Here is a 12,564-nt window from a genome sequence, read left to right on the forward strand (position 1 = left end):
GAGAGACGTGATGTCCTATTGTCAACGCACAGTCTTCATCAATGAGTGATTTTACTTACCATTAGTTTCCATATCTTCAAACTATTGCCTCTTATCCACTACCTTATAATTTAGAAGGGCATGTGGGTGGCTTTTCATAGCCATACTGTCTGGAAGAAAAGCTGTCACTAATCCCAAGCCCAGGCGTTCTTCCTTGGTGCAATAGTGCAGACAATTCTGGCATTTACATTAAAGTGTAAGCTGCGGTGATGCAGACTTATTTGCAAAAGTGCTGGAACTCTCAAATGGAGGAAAAATTTGCCAGCAGTAGTATAAAATCAAACTATTTCACTACTTTTTAAAATATTTATATCAAGGCTCAGAATAAATTGCTTTAGTACCACATTTTTAACTCCAAAACAATGCTTCTGTCAATGCAGTCAATGTTTCCTTGTTCTTTCCCATGTCATGGGGCTAGTATGAATTTTAGTTAATATGTCCTTTTTTTAAAAAAAGGACAGTGATTCCAAACACTGAAGAAGGAATTACAGCACAGTAATCAGAAATGTGAGCTCTGGTCTAGGAATCTGGCTTTGTCACTTCCTAAGCGTGGTTCATTAGAGGAGTTACTGAATCTGGCTATTGAGTAACTTCATTGACTCAAAGGAAGTAATAACAGCACCCATCCATAAGGTGGCTGTAAGAATTATATGACCATATTCATGTAATATTTAAAAGTGCCTGGCAATATAGTATGCACTGAACAGATATTAGTAATTATTTACCTTTATAATTCCCAATATATCAAGATTAATATAAAAAAAAATACACACCAGAGTAGGTAAGGTTTGCCTCTGCCACTGTGTGATGGTGCATTGGAATTTAAGTTTCTTGGCCTCAACTCTGTTTTGTGTGTGGTGGAGACACTGGACTCTGATCTCTTGGGGTTCTTCCATCTCTGCCTTCTTTAAGGCCACCTCCAAGGGAAATGTTTTGAGGAACAACTGGCATACACTCAATGCGGGATAAAACATCTTACTGGAATCCTCAGAAAAGTGAGTTTCTGCTAAACAAATTTTATAATCTAGGTCTTTTCATAGAAATCTACACTAATAAAGGGGCTGAACATTTTTGGGGGGGCTGGCAGTGGAACTGTGGTGAATGCCATGGGTCCTTGTAAAGTATATGGTTCTACAAGCAATTCAAATAAGTAACTGAATGTTCTGCTTCCAAAGAAACATTACAGATACGACAATGCCAAGTATTTGTGGTTTTCCTTCACACAGTGTCCTCATATTATGACTTAATTAGCAGCTGCGGCCACGCTATTAGCTGTACCTGTCTTTCCTGGCTTTGGTTGTCAGAGCAAACCAAACTCTGGTGACTAAGGAAATAAAACGAACAGAGAGGGGAAAAGGCTGCTAGCAGTTACCTCCAGGGACCTGTGAATGACGTAAAACAGAGCAACAGACTGGAGCGGCAGATCCCATCCACGGCTCCTAACTCACGGGCTGACTTCTTACTACAATGCTCAAAAGGCTGTGTGGCCTTTAAACAATCCAGATGTTTTTCCCTAGGAGAATATCCCAATGATACTAAGCCTTTGAGTCATTCATGGACTAAAATACGCGTTTGGGTCTTGGGCGCCTGGAAGAGACGTTTAATCAGTAACATGGCCTTGTTTCTGCTTCTTTTAGACGAAGCTGTGGTCTTCAGGGTGATAGGTTTACATGGAGGTTGGAAGTGTAAAAATATCTTCACCAGTGCACAGTACAAATACAAATTCTCAAAGAAGTATTGTAAGGTAAATGAATTTAATCAGGCTTTTTATGCTACTAGCCACTGTGGCTATCACCTGTGGCCTTGATGGTGTTAATGCAGAAGGCGCGTGGGCATGGCACACTGCCTGATTGTGGATGCCTGGAGCATGGGTGTGTGTACATGTGTAAGTGAACCTAGGAGGGAGGTGATAAAACGGCAGCATCACTCAGGGTGAGGGGGGCGCTTAAGTTGCTGTCTCCCTGCTGGCTGGTTTCCCCTACTTACAGTTAAAACCTGTGAAGATGATGCCAAGGCCTCCAAAGTTCTCTTTTAAACTGTTAGAACTGATGGTGAACCCACCCAGCCTGAGATGATTAAATAACAAGTATGCACCGGGTTCTTTTTCCTCTCTCTCGCTTTTTTAAAGATTTATTTATGCATACAAGAACTGGGGTGTAGGCTAGAGGTGCAGGGGTGAGAGGATTCACCAGAGACAGAGTGGGGAGCAGAACAGGCAGATTGACTGAAATACACTGCTGAGGGGAAGCAGCGGGCGAGACAGGAGAGGTCTGCTGTGCCGTGTTGATCAGCTCCCTGGCTGGGGATCGAACTTGTGGTGCAGTGGCTGCTGATAGCTTCATAGTGCTGCGACTTAACCCCTTGCACCACCAGGGATGCCTCTCTCTCACTGCTTAACTCCCTGAAGTCTAGCTTCTGTTCTGCCATTGATCACTGCCAAGGTGACCTGGTGATTTCTCTGTTGATAAGCTCAAAGGATAATTCTCAGTCTTCATCCTACCTGACCTTGCAAAAGCACCTGATACTGGGAAAACTCTCTTCTTCTAGATTCTGGGTGCAGATCAGACTGCAGGTTTCCTAAGAATACGGGTATTATTGGGCCTCTCTGGTGGCGCAAGGGGTTAAGCACAGCACTATTAAGCAATCCTCAGCCTCTGCAACATGAGTTCGATCCCTGCCGGCCAGGGAGCAAACCACAAGGCGCAGCAGACTTCTCCTGACTCGCCCGCTGCTCCCCTCAGCAGTGTACTTCGGTCAATCTGCCTGTTCTGTGCCCCACTCCGTTTCTGGTGAATCCTCTCACCCCGCCACCCCGGCCCCCAGACCTCTGGCTTGTACCCCAGCTCTTAAATGCATAAATAAATAAATCTTTAAAAAAAAAATACGGGTATTATTCACTAAGGGATTTCTCAGAATGCTTTACTCAGAGCAGATGCTCAATAAACATCTTAACACATGATCCAGACTTCCTGGCTCACCTCCTGTCTCTTAGCTGACCCACTACAGGGCCCTCTTCCCTCACCTGCTCCTTAAATGATGATTTTCTTTCAGGCTGGTTCTAGAAATGCACTTGTGCGCAGCACACTCTCCCTGACTTTTCATAAAAACAGGTCAGTTTTAGTCAGTTTAATTTGGTACAGAATGTTACATCTTAATCACACTGATTTAATCACACTGATTCTTAATCACGCTGATTTATGTTGAATCTGTCTAGAATCTTGCATAATAAACTAAATGTGGTCAGGAAGAGATTAAAAACTGTAGTCTCCGCTTTCCTAATTATTCAAACAAAAAACACTCAACATTATCTTAACATTTTAGAGTCAGAAAGGAGTTTAAAATTCATCCAAAGCCAATACTTATAGGTGGAGTTGAAACTCCACAGTGTATAGGTGAGAAAACTGGGTGTAGAGGTGAGGAAACTTGAGCCAACAGCTGTGCCTGGCTAGTTGTTGAGCTGCGCCTGCAGTCTGGAGCCTAAGTAACTACACCTAAGTTTCAAGACCATGGTGCATGTGAAAGAATTTTTCAATCCCACTGAAAACTAAACACTATCTGGCTATGCGACACAGAGGCATGGGACAGCTAATGTGAGCAGGAGAAATGCAGTTAACACTCCTCACTGCAACACATTTCTCACAGTGGCGGCTAATGGGGAGATGAATCACGGCATGAAAGGGAACGAAAAGTAGAGCTTTCCCAACAAAAGGGCTGTCTGTGGCACAGTGAAAGACACAATTGGACTTTTAGGAGTGAACTTAATGTCCTCTATATGGAAGTCGATCTATAAATTATACACAGTTGAAACTTATCTAACAATGTTATTTCAAATAAAACAACTATATTAAGAAAAGAGAAGCAGGACTGTTGGAACACTCCCACAGAATTATGGTGAGAAATGTGTCGGGGTACTTACCTTTTCTTTGTCACTAGCTTCTCTAGCCACAGTAGAGCCCTGAAACACAAAGAAATGATAATAACATGCATGTTGAGGTGCTGGCGTTAACGTGTTTAAAAGATGCATGAGTTCCAGAGCACAGGAATAAGCACCGACTTGACTTTGGAGCCTCCTCCTGAGTGACTGTCCCTCCTGATGGCTGCTGGGTCTGCAGGTGCTGCTCCCTCTGTAGGGGCTGCTTGCTCTGTCTCCAACCCTGCCCCTACCATATCCCTGTGCTTTCTTCTCCCTGGTTCGTGTCCCTCTGCTGGAAATTGGAAAACTTGACAATCACTGAAATGATACCTTATTAATAAATACTGGATCAAAACCATGCTTTTCTCCTTACATCAACTGCCAGAAATGGTGTCTTATGATCTTCAAAGGTAAAGTGGGCCACCAGCTGGCTGAGTGTCCACTGGGGCACTGACTGCCTCTTTCCCCGCTTTATGTCTTCCAGATGTGGGTGTTCCCAGCCCTCTGACTGCCTTTCTAGAGTTACAGATGAACATGTTTTCCTCACTATCAATAAGCCCCTGGGGTACTTTCTGTGCCCCCTCTCTTTGAAGATTCCCTTCCAACTTTATTTGTACCTTTCTTGTACCGGGCCCTAAGTGGAAGAAAACAGTTCTTGGTCTCAGCAATTCTGGCTCTCCTGTACGGGCTTTCAAAACTATGCTTCAGCACTCTGCCACTGTCAGAGAAAACCAGGGTCCACCACAGATGTCAACAGGGGGGCTTTTGGGATTGAGTTCAAGCAGAGACACTTTCCTTTGTTTGTGGAAGATTTAAATGCAAAAGATAAAGCCGGGAAGCAAATGGTCCAGTAAACTCCTAAGAGTGTCAATATGATAATGACTATTCTTTGGGCTCCTCAGCGACCATCTTACTGTCTCTCACACAGTAATGCCCAGTGATGCTGAATAAATGTTTGAAGAAGGATCACGGACTAATTTGCTGGTTTCTCTTCCCCTCCAGCACTGGACACCCAAACTATCATAAGGTCAGCAGATTCATTCAGCTGATCACCTCTTAAATAGACATTTATTGCTCTGGAATACTTGAATTAGTCAATTATTAAGAGAACTTACATGTGACTTGGGAAAAGTAAAAGAAGCTTCTAGATGGGCCATTCTTAGAGAAGTCAAAATTTTTACAGTTTTCATTCATGCAGCTCAGGCATTGATTGTGTGTTGCCTATTAACTCACAGATGAGGAGACCCCTTGCCCTGGGGAAGGGAGGGGGTGAGACCAGCTTGGACTCTCCTCGGATCAGTTCTCCCCCTCTGATTCTCTCGGGGATATGCTGGGAACACAAAGCTGACCCATCAAATGAAGAAGGATGCTGTTAATCACTTAAAAGGAGAACCTAAGGCCTATTCCACATGAGCAGCAGTGTGTTCTGTTTAGTTAAGACCAGCAAGATCTATTTTTCTTCTTTAGGGATTCCTGGACATGGTCTCAAATATCTTTCTTTGCACACTGATTTCTAATAATGTTCCTGAATTTAAAAAAAAACTCGGGGGGCATTTGTAATATTTGAGCATTGCTTATGCTGCAAACAGAGGAAGAAACTATCTCTCTTTATATCCCTAACTGAGTTTAGGGTTCATGAATGCTTTTCCCCTCCTACAATATAATTTACCTTAGTTCTGATTCTCAGTAGAGCTCAGAGATAAATAAAGCTGCTTGGCTGGGCCATGTGCAGGGGGCTGCATGCTGTCATGTCACAGAAATGACATTTGTTGCCAATGATAACAGTTGAGTTTTCAAGTGAAAATGGTGATTTTCTAAAACTTGTATCTACCATGTTAAGATTGATAGCTTCTCAATACTTAAAGCCTTTTCTGATGAGATCAGTAGTGATATTAATGTGACTTATTGATACTACCTAATGAAATGTGTCATTATTTTGAAGAGCACATAAGTCTGTGCACTTGATGTTCCAAATAACCCAAGCATGATGCAGTCAGACTAATGCATGTAAACAGACCAATGGAATTTAATGAAAAGAGCATAAAGAGTTCACTGATGTGATTTCAGATTCCACTGAATTTTGAGAAATGACCACTTGTCAGGTTTTAGTGTAGTATCAAACAATTTCTCCAATTTTCTGAAAAAGTTAATAAACCACCCTACCCTTTCCTAACTACACATTTGCATAAGGTAAGATTTTTTTCGCACACTTCATATCTCGATATGACTTTCCGACTGAATTATATTAAGTCAGGCATTAAAGAGATTTGCAAAGATATAAAACAATTCTTATCTTACTACATTTTGGGGGAAAATATAGCTAATTATAAATATACATAATATAGGTATTTCATAAAAATATATGAATTGTAATGATTTTATTTTAAGTAAGTTAAGTATTTTTTAATTTCTCATGTTAACTTCTAATATAAATGTCAGTAGACATAATTTACATAAGGAATAGCTTTCTGGAGTTCTCTTTTGAGTGTGAAAGAATCTAAGGTTAAAAAAAAAAGTTGAGACCCAGTGATAAAGAACAAAGGTTGGCAAATTTTTTTCTGGAAAGGATCCAGAGGGTAAATGTTTTAGGTTTTGTGATGCATAAGGCCTCTGCCACTATAGTGCAAAAACAGGCAAAAACAATGGATATGGCAAGCAGGCAGGATCATACTTGGCAGGCCCCTGACTTGACCATTTTCCCTCTAAGTCAGTGATCCTAGAAGTCAGATCATGTTAGTCTACCCTCAGAGCCTCCAAGAGGTCCCGTCACTCAGCTCTGGCCTTGAGCTATGTTGCCTCAGGGCCTTTGCACTTGCAGGTTCTCTTTGCTGGGAATATTCTTTTCTCAGATCATTTCCTCACCTTTTTTAGGTCTGTTCAAATGTCACCTTCTCAGTAAAGGCTTTCCTTAGAGCTTGGCTAAAATTGTTTCTCCCAGCCTTTCTTGTGTATTTCTATGCATAGCACTTATAAAACATAAATATCATTAAATGACATACAACTATACTATATAATTTATTTATTACTTTTACTTACTATCTTTACATACCAGAATGCCACCTCCTTGAGTGCAGGATTGCTCTGTTTGCTCATCATACCATTCCTAGCATGTAAAATAGTGCTTGGTACATAGCTGGTGTTCAATAAATACTTATTGAATACATTAGAGATGATACCTCTAAATGGTGCATGGACCTTCTGGTAAAGTCAGCAAGTGATTCTTGTTTAACACAAAGGAGTGCATTGCTTGTAGCCTGGTGGCTTTAGCATGATCAGTTACAGCATTAATGATTTAGATGAGCAAGCTCACTTAATAAAAATAAATCTCACCTTTAGGTCATATTTCCTATATACAGATAACCGGTGGCTGAAGACATTTCTTGTAACAATCACATATATTTCAACTCCATCAACATTAAGCCGGTACATGCCCAAGAACTGGGGGAGAAGAGTGACCCCATGACACTCCACTATATACTGCACGGGAGACACAAAAAAGGAAAACAAAATAGCCAATCAAAAGCTGCTCTTTCAGATGTGAAATACAACTCTATAGTTTCATGCAAAGTGAAATCATTAAGGTCTTATTTGGAGAAAATGACCATTTTTGCAGCCAGGTCTATGTTTGCCATGTATATATATACACAGTAAGAAAATTCAACTTTATATTTTTTTCTAAGATTCCAAACTATTTTGTAAAGTCAAATTTTGGATGTAACAATAACAGTGTAAAGCAAGAGGACAAGGGACTGGTCCTTTCATAATTCCTTTAAAGTGAAATTACTCTACTTAGGGCCTCCACCTTCCTCTGCAGAAGCTCTGATGATGATTTTACAAGGTTGAAGCTGAGTCACTTGGCTACTAAGATCAGCTCCTTGATCAGTGTTGAAGATGAGATGAAAGAGGAAATCATGGCGAGAGCTCATTGTTAGCCAGCTGAGAAGGTTGGGCTCTAGTCCGAGCTTTTTATTCCTCATGAGACCCTATGGTCTTGAGCGATGGTGTGAAGGCCAGGTGCAGTTCCACCAACGAGCCCTGGGTTTCTGCTCTACAACAGACAAGGTTCTCTGGTGCCATGCTGGGTTTCATTAGGTCTACTAAACTAGTCCTAGCTTTGACCACATTTCCAATTAGAGTTGTAAAAAAACGTGAGTTGGGAAGTCTTTAATGACCATACTCTAAAAGGCCACCAGATGGAGACACTTCTCCTTGAAAGCAGATCCTTACAAAACAGGGAACCCAATGCATTTTCCAAAGGAAAGTTAACTTTTACTTTCTTTAAAATGAGGGAGAAAGATTTCAAAAAGGCTTCTTGATGCTCATGACATAGGTGTGACATCTCTAGGCTATGAATGGCAAGACTAGCATAATTTCAAAACTGTGAAAATGCACACATTGTAAATATTTACAAAGAGGTGCCTAGAAGAATGGTGACAGAAGAGTGACAGAATTTGGGGTGACTTTGCTTTCTTTTCTTTTTTAAATACTACTTTTTTTTTTTTTTTTACAATGAACACTTTATCAAAAAAGCAAGCACTGAGAATGCCTTTTCAAATTTGTTACTGACAAGCACTATCAACAATTAAATCTCAAATATTTAACCATACATATCCCTTAGAACCATGGGCTGATTAATACTGTAATGCAATAATAAATCCACAAGTTCTAATCAGAATTTTTAAAACATGAAACTCAACTGCCACAAAATCTCAGTTTTCTTCGCTCTTAGGCGCTCAACAAGAATAATAAGTATTATGAATACCTGATTTGCTGCTCTTAAGCAAAATGAAATGCCATTACAAGATTCACAGTTGACTGAAAGATTCAGCAGAGGGAAATCTAAGTGATGCACTGAGACAGATAAATATTTATATCTCCCCATGATAGTGTGAACCTGGGCTCTGGCTTTGAGAAATTGCTGTTATTATGTTTTACTCAATTTTTTTAGGGGTTTGAAGTGACAATTTAATATAGCATCAAATTAATCTTTCAATGTAAAGTCTTGTTTCATTTAATGTTTTTGAAAGGTTAAATTATCTGTAATCCTTATTGTGCCTCTGGCTATGTTTACAAAGCACTTCAACAGCACACACTTGACATAAAGGGAGGGAGGGAGAGAGGAAGGAAGGAAGAAGTAGATAGAGAAGGCGAGAGGGAAGGAAGGAAAATAGAAAAAAAAGTAAGTTTGCCTCAAATTAAGGATTGCTCTGCTTCAGAATGACCAAACAAACAATACTTTCTTTGAATTGATATTTTAGGACAGTAGTCTGTAAGTGTTAGTTAATAACATATATTTTGATTTCAAATAGTTTTGAAGTAAAGGAATGTAAGGATAACTACATTTAAGCTAACACAAATATAAAACTATAGCTTTTCTTAACTTAGCAAAATCAGGTTTAAAAGGAACAAGCATTCCTCTGCAGTGTTTACAAACATTCTTAGTATTGAGATAATGCAGAATATACTGGAAGCCTTTCATTCCATTTGTTATAGTATAATAAAGACCCATAAATAACACTGTTATTAAAGATGAAATGACTTTGTCAGAAACACTTTATAAAGCACAGATGACATCCACTCACATCTGACAGCTAAAATGCAGCATCACCATGGTTAAGAGCACTGAGGTCTTGCTGCCTGGCTGTGGGGCAGATCTGAAGCTCCTCTGGATCTGCTGTCCTGAAACACTGGCCCTATAGCACAGCAGCTTGGAAGGATAGTACCCAGAGAGTCCCAAAAGTGGGCTGTGGCTTGGCTAGCTTTCATGGTAGTTTGGCTTCTCCCTTGGCCCAAACCTCCTTCTTTCCTATTCCTTACAAGGCTTTGCTCCCTAGTCAGTGTCTTGACCCCAAACTGTGTGGGCTTCTGCTTAAGGGAAGCAGAAGTCAGTAGACACAGAGACAACAGGCAGCCAGGAATTGCAGCATTTAAGACTACAGGAAATAGAATTTGGACAGTGATGCACGAAACATTAAAAAAAATAAAGGAAGCATTTCAGAGATGTACATACCAAAATATCAGGAATGAATAAGCACATTAAAAAGCAGAACATCTAGAAGGAGAAATAAAACCAAAGAAATAAGAAAAAAATCACTGGACAGATGAGAAGACAGATTAGAACAGCAGAGAAGAGAGTTAGGACTGGGCGGTACAATCGAGTTGTTAACCCAGGATGGAGCAGACATGTTCAGAGATAGGAAAGTGGGAAAGAAAAGTTAAGAGACATGGAGGACAGAATGAGAACATCAAATTTGTAGCTGTTGGAAAGATAGAAGGAGAGAACAGTGATGTGTTAGAAAGGATGATGAGATTTCGAGAAACTGCTGCAGGCAAGGCGTGCTGGTGAGTGTGTTGGTCAGCTCTTTGGCGCCTGGGGAACAAATGGCTCCAAATGTCCCTATTAGCAAGAGATCTACAAAAAGGAAAGTCCTGCAAAGTAGAGCTTGACAGGGCACTCCCTGGACCACAGGGACCCAAAGCTGGCAAATCTTCCTAAGAGAAAATCAAGAAATGTGTCTCAAATCCAAGGCAGATGGCACTATTGGGAGGTCATCTGCAGTTGCTTGGTTCTATGGGGCTTACAGGATTTAGAAAGTTAACTGTCTTTTTGTATTCCATTATCCCTTCTTCCAGATAGTGAACAAAAAGGTCAGTTGACTCAGAAACTTTCTGTTGATCTAGAAAGCAGGTACTTCTCTGTCACTTACAGTGGGCTTCATTGGGATTGCCTGGAATGTTAGAGAAATAAAATCTCCAGTCCCACCCATATCCCCCCAACTATGGAGCCAGAATCCATGTTTTCCTGTATTCTCAGGTGTTTTGTCTACAATCGAAGCTTCAGAAGCACTGATGTAATAATATGTGGCCTTTTATCTTTCAGTGTCATGCCCCCTCTCCCCAGTTTTAACTTTTTTAAAAAATTTATTTATTTATTTATTTATTTATTTATTTATTTATTTATTTATACATACAAGCACTGGGGTACAGTCAGAAGCGCAGGAGGGTGAGAGAATTCACCAGAGCCAGAGCGGGGAGCAGAGCAGGCAGAAGGACTGAAGTACACTGCTGAGGGGAGCAGCGGGCAGCAGGAGAGGTCTGCGCGCCATGTGGGACCCTCCTCCGGTGTCCAGGGAGCAGCCGGGGATTGAACCAGCGCTGCAGAGGCTGCAGGCAGCTTCGCAACCCAGCGCTCAACCACTGCACCACCGGGGAGGCCCGCCCCAGTTTTAACTTTTAATTTGTCTCTTATGGTGCCTATTGTCTCAATTTTGCTTCATTTGTGTGGTTCATTCTTCCAGTGATAACACCAACACCACTGTCCTTCATGGGCGGATGAAAAGATGTACTTCAAGGAGGGTCCAAAAAAGTCCAGCATTCACCCTCAAAACCTATAGTGAAATTTGAGGTACTAGCTAGTTTATTTAATAAGGCTTTCAGAATTTTAGGCATATGTCAGGTTGAGAGATGATATTATCCTTTCTTAGCACAGAGTGGAAATTAGGGTGGGATTTGGGCAGCAAAATCTAAGGTAAGATGCTAGAGCTTCAGTGAAATACTCATAAAGAAAAAGAGAAATACTGGATGGTTTCACTTACAGGAGGAATATAGGGAAACCGAACAAAGGGTCAAAAAAAAAAAAGACAAAACTTGATATTAGATCTGTGGCACCCAGAAGGGTGGGAGGGAGGGGAGTAAAACAGGGGAGGGTAGGGCACAAGGGACTATGGTGATGGTTCATGGTGATGTGGTGGTGGGAGATTTATGGGGACTACACCTGAGGAGAGAAATCAAATACTGTACAAAAATGAACAACAATATAAGAAAATAAAAAAATGTTTAATCAATTAAAAAGAATGCTGGAGCTGGTGAGAGGGGTGGAAATCTTAACTGCTTATGGTTCAAATCTTTTTTTTTTAAGATTTATTTATTTATGCATACAAGAAATGGGGTATAGGCCAGAGGCGCGGGGGGTGGGAGGATCCACCAGAGACAGAGCAGGGAGCAAAACAGGCAGACTGACTGATACACACTGCTGAGGGGAGCAGCGGGCAAGTCAGGAGAGGTCTGCTGCACCATGTGGGTTGCTCCCTGGCCAGGGATCTAACTCATAATGCAGAGGCTGCGGATAGCTTCATAGGTTGTGTCTTAACCCCTTGCACCACCAGGGAGGCCCGTTATGGTTCAAATCTTTAGAAGTCTTCCTCAGTGCCACACTCTACCAGAAACCAGGTCCTCTAGTGGATTAAAAGAGTTAATCATTCCAATTCTGGGATACAGGAAACAGTAGAGGAATGGTATTTAATTATTTGATTCAATCACTTTTATATCACTTATCATATACCAGGTACTATTCTGAGTAGGTTGTAAATGTCAATTCACTTAATCAGCATAGTACCAAATGAAGAAGGTTCAGTGTCAAATTTTATAGGTGGAAAGGCAGGTGTAGGTAGGTTAGGTAAGGGCACAGTTGATCAAGGGCAAAACTGAGACCTGAAGGTAATAAACCAGCATCAGAGTTCATGCTCTGAACCACCTCACATCTGGGGAGGTTGTCTTGTCACAATTCATCCCAGAGAGAACTTATGCAAATATCTAGCAATGAGCCACTGCTC

At 41.0% G+C, this 12,564-nt stretch overlaps 1 protein-coding gene across 1 annotated transcript in view; it reads right to left on the reverse strand.

The window, feature by feature from the left end:
• PIP4K2A (phosphatidylinositol-5-phosphate 4-kinase type 2 alpha) overlaps positions 1-12,564 on the reverse strand; it is a 142,245-nt gene that overhangs the window by 22,666 nt on the left and 107,015 nt on the right. Inside the window, exons 5-6 of the mRNA XM_037510703.1 lie at positions 7,283-7,429; positions 3,956-3,994 (exon numbers count right to left, since the gene is read on the reverse strand). Coding sequence (XP_037366600.1) covers positions 3,956-3,994; positions 7,283-7,429 — 186 coding nt within the window. The remainder of the gene's footprint in view (positions 1-3,955; positions 3,995-7,282; positions 7,430-12,564) is intronic.

This window comes from Talpa occidentalis, unplaced genomic scaffold (assembly GCF_014898055.3).
Source record: "Talpa occidentalis isolate TD23 unplaced genomic scaffold, MPIMG_talOcc4v2.1 talOcc4.14, whole genome shotgun sequence".
Taxonomy (NCBI): Eukaryota; Metazoa; Chordata; class Mammalia; order Eulipotyphla; family Talpidae; genus Talpa; species Talpa occidentalis.